Genomic DNA, 3,740 nt, shown 5'->3' with positions numbered 1-3,740 from the left:
GTACTCGAAGATACGATGCCAGTCAGCGGCAGCTGACTTGGATCGTGATCCGGACTTATTTAGTATCTCGTAGAAAGATCTCGAAGTAATACGAAATGTATTTAAGTAGAACGTTTCTCTCTCGAGAGGCTAATTCTAGTTCTCTGTTACATTACTCTGCTCTCTACTTACAACAATCCTCTTTCGTGTCAAAGGTGAATCCATCCAGTAGTGGCCCAGTATAAATCTAACGGCCTTCACCTCGTTCGTCAGAAGTGCGAGAGAGAGAGAGATAACACTCACCAATGAACCGAGTTGAGCTTAACGTCCCCCGTTCCGATATTTGGCAGAGCACTGAACGATACCTACAAGCTTCAGGCAGATACAGAGTCTCCTTGGGTTTCCATGGCAGCTGGTTATCTCCCCTCGTGTTCAGCCGAGGCATACATACACTTCGAGGAGACATTCTGCCAGTTCAAGGAGGACAGAATCTGTCGTAGTCCTCCTACAACGCTGTCGTGGCAACAGGCTCATGTCAAAGCAGGAATATAGCATTGCCAGTCTCTGGCAGGTACATTTGTGCTAAATACGGTACGATATGCTCTTTGCACGGTTTCAGTGATCGCATTGTCGAATGAATGGCGATGGTAAACAAGGGGATCCTAGCAGCAACTTGGGTACACATCACTAAAAGGGACGATGCGCAAGGTGTTTTCGCCTGCCTTCATTGTATCAAGATGAAGGTCTCCGAGTGCTTTCGACATTACGTCGATCGAGTTATAGGTGCGCTTCAGATCATCCAGGTCAAGCTGAAAGAACACGGGTCAGTATGAATAATCGAGTGGGCCATCTTCGTACACACAGATAGCTCGTTGGCGAAGGAAAGAAAAAAAAATATTATGCTGGAAGAGTCGATGTTGCTGAGACGTATGGCGAGTACGTACGCCATTATTGAGCGCTTGGTCGATCAGCTTCGGCGGCGCATCGAGGAAATGAATCTCGAACAGAGCTGGCAGTTGTGGTCCGTTGCAGTTCTGTAATCGCCAGTAGAAGATAGTCGTACGCACCACATCCGGACTCGATAAGGAACAAAGGTCGTCCAAATGCAACCATCTCTTCTTGAGGTTCGTTACCTCACCACGAATTGAATGGAGACCGATAATTCTTGTCAAGGACCTTGTTGAATTTGGGAGGCGCAACTACCAGGATCTCCGCAGCACAAGTGTTTTATATCATGCAGCATTGGTTTTGAATATATTGTGATTCAATTGGAGATAGTGATATTGTAGCAGTGATAATGAAGCCAAGGAAGATACCAATAGAGAAGACGTAGTTTAGGTGTGAGCGGCAAAGACGGCGAGTGCCGTCGGCCATATGCGGCCCACCATGACTTTTGGACACAAATGTTCATTATGCCGGCTATTTTATTTTGAACTCGTTTTCTTCCAATGGATCACCGACTACCTGATTTTATTCAAGCGTTTATGTAGCCCAAGTTCGCACTGCTGCCCTTCCTGCCATCGTTCATTGCAACAAAGATACGGCCTTTCTCCCCTGCACACGCAGCACATCGAGGACCAGGTTCCCAAGGGAAATTGGAAAGGCACGCGGCTTTGGGTGAAGGTTATCAATGTCTGGATAGGTATCCTTCTGCAGCGAAGTGAAGGTGTGTGTCGTGTTTCCTTCCAAGCTACTTTAACTTGAACATCTATAGGACAACGACAATCGAATATGGACTACTTGGGATATTTCGGCACTCAGTCACAGGCCAGGAGCTACAAGCACAAATTTCCCACTACGACCTTGGTCCATCCCTATGACATTCGGACATTACTCCACCTCTTCTCTTCTCTGCGACCGTGGATAGGGAGAAGACGTGAACAGTTCACCGTGTAGCCTCTCCCTCTTACATGTCGCATTTGTGGGGATAAATGAAGTCGGTAGTCGCATGGTGGCAGCTCCGAGGGATTTCACCAATGCCAGAACACAGTTTAGTCAGCTTTCTGGATATCTTATCGTCGTGAAGGGTAAGGTCTATGGTTGTGAGACCGAGTCGACCCTCATATGAATCTTCCAGATGGATTCGCTCGAAATCAAACCAGTGAGCCCGCTCTTTCTCGTCGGCACACCCATCTTCTCAAATTTGACAAGGTATCTTCATCCCCAACGAATTGTCTACTGTGTCGCTGTCAGCCAATATTTTCTGCTGCTTGCCAAAACGATATCCCACTCTCTCTGTCGTTCCACGACGAACGGATCCTTTTCAAGTTATATATACCCTGGAAACTCCTGTCGGTGCTGTGACAGACGAGACGTTGACCAATGTCGTCAAGAAAAGGACAAATAGACACGACATGTCACGGCCACGTGAACAGAATAACGGTCTCTCCGACTCCCACTGCTTTCGCCGCCGCCATTCCCAATCCGATCTACAGGATATCGTGTCTCACTCTTTGGACTCCAACTACAATGGCATCTTCGTTCTCGACTGGCAGCAGCGATACAACTGAGAGTACCAGCGAGACAGTGTGTGGTTAACATGTTTCAAGAGGCCACTGACTATCTTCCCACCTCCAATTCAATCGTGCAGTAGGCAGTTCGACATGGTCATCAATACTGCATCTAACGTTCCATGGTGCATCCGCAGCCATACCACGCTATTCTCGTCCTCGGGGTCGAAACCGGTCTCTGTACCCGACAACGAGCATACGACGTCTGGTATTTTCCCACCGTCCCTTATTCAAACAGAGAACTCACGGAGACATCAATCGCTTTCCTTGCAGAGAGTATTCTCTTTCTGTCGGCCGTGCTCGTTTTACATCTGAGCCAATTCTGACCGCCATTGGCACCGGCTGACGACGAACACCGAGGGTGGCATCCCTCATGAGCGCAGATAAAACTATTTCCGGATGATCGCAAAGAGAGTCGAAGAATATTGCGTACCCGAAGATTAGGACGTTACTCTATGAGCTGTTATCTCGTGCTGCGCACTCGTCTACTTGACAATATTTTTGTCAAAGCGTGTGGGAGGACAAAGACAGGGGAAGTGGGTCTGAGGCGCGCAACAAAGATAAGTCCAGGTGCCACCATTAATCGTCTGGCTTTGTCCCTTTGCACAGACCTACTTAAAAGCAATCTGGACTATGATAGTTACCCACTGCATCCATTCCCGCTTCTCCTTCCGCGATGAACGGACTAGGCTATCCTACTTCTTACCAATCTGGTGCGAGCCAGCTTGTCCCTGCGAATTCCTCGATATCTTTCACGAATCATTCAGCACCAGCATATGGAGCAGCCATGAATGTTCAGATTCAAGCACCTGTTCCCGAAACATTTTCTACCTTACGGTCGCCTTCAGGCTGGAGTGCACCATCGAGACAAACCAGCCGCCCGTGCCGCTGTGGCCGCGGAAGGTGTAGGTGGCAATTCTCCTACCCTATCCGAATGATGATCGCTGTCTACAAAGAATTACCGTTCCAACCGCAATCGCAAGGATCTTGGTCAGTGCCTCTTCACCAAGTCCAAGCTAGAGCTCATCTTATCACAGCCCGCACCCACGGAAACTCAGCATATATCAGAAAGAGACGTTCCTGGTGTCGCAGAACGGTCCCGAAGTGAGCTTCCTGAAAACGTTCGAGAGCCCGCTGTATCGGTTCAGCCGGAACAATGCTCAGCGGAGGCAACTTTTCCTCAGGTGCGAGCCCTGGGTTGATGCAGACAGGGTCGAACGGGACACGGTGGTGTGTTTAGGATGCAGGTGT

General features: G+C 48.8%; 3 protein-coding genes across 3 annotated transcripts; 2 read left to right on the top strand and 1 right to left on the bottom strand.

Annotated features, from left to right (window-relative positions):
* Positions 1-641: 641 nt before the first annotated feature.
* Positions 642-1,092, bottom strand: BT62DRAFT_1010920 (uncharacterized protein; the record flags this gene model as incomplete). The annotated part of the gene is made up of 3 exons (XM_043177709.1): positions 642-788; positions 842-937; positions 985-1,092. The coding sequence occupies 3 exons, from the start codon at positions 1,090-1,092 to the stop codon at positions 642-644; spliced, it is 351 nt and encodes a 116-aa protein (XP_043035397.1).
* Positions 1,093-2,248: 1,156 nt separating this feature from the next.
* BT62DRAFT_936500 (uncharacterized protein) lies at positions 2,249-2,947 on the top strand (the record flags this gene model as incomplete). Its single annotated transcript, XM_043187140.1, has 3 exons — positions 2,249-2,274; positions 2,318-2,459; positions 2,529-2,947. Coding segments are annotated over 3 exons (444 nt in total), but the record flags the coding sequence as incomplete, so codon positions are not given.
* BT62DRAFT_458759 (uncharacterized protein) lies at positions 2,828-3,740 on the top strand (the record flags this gene model as incomplete). The annotated part of the gene is made up of 2 exons (XM_043180976.1): positions 2,828-3,479; positions 3,527-3,740. Coding segments are annotated over exons 1-2 (528 nt in total), but the record flags the coding sequence as incomplete, so codon positions are not given.

This window comes from Guyanagaster necrorhizus, assembly GCF_019112545.1.
Source record: "Guyanagaster necrorhizus MCA 3950 unplaced genomic scaffold BT62scaffold_33, whole genome shotgun sequence".
NCBI classification, from domain to species: Eukaryota; Fungi; Basidiomycota; class Agaricomycetes; order Agaricales; family Physalacriaceae; genus Guyanagaster; species Guyanagaster necrorhizus.
Note: the sequence above shows the minus strand (reverse complement) of the source record. Positions and strands in the feature narration are given on the sequence as shown.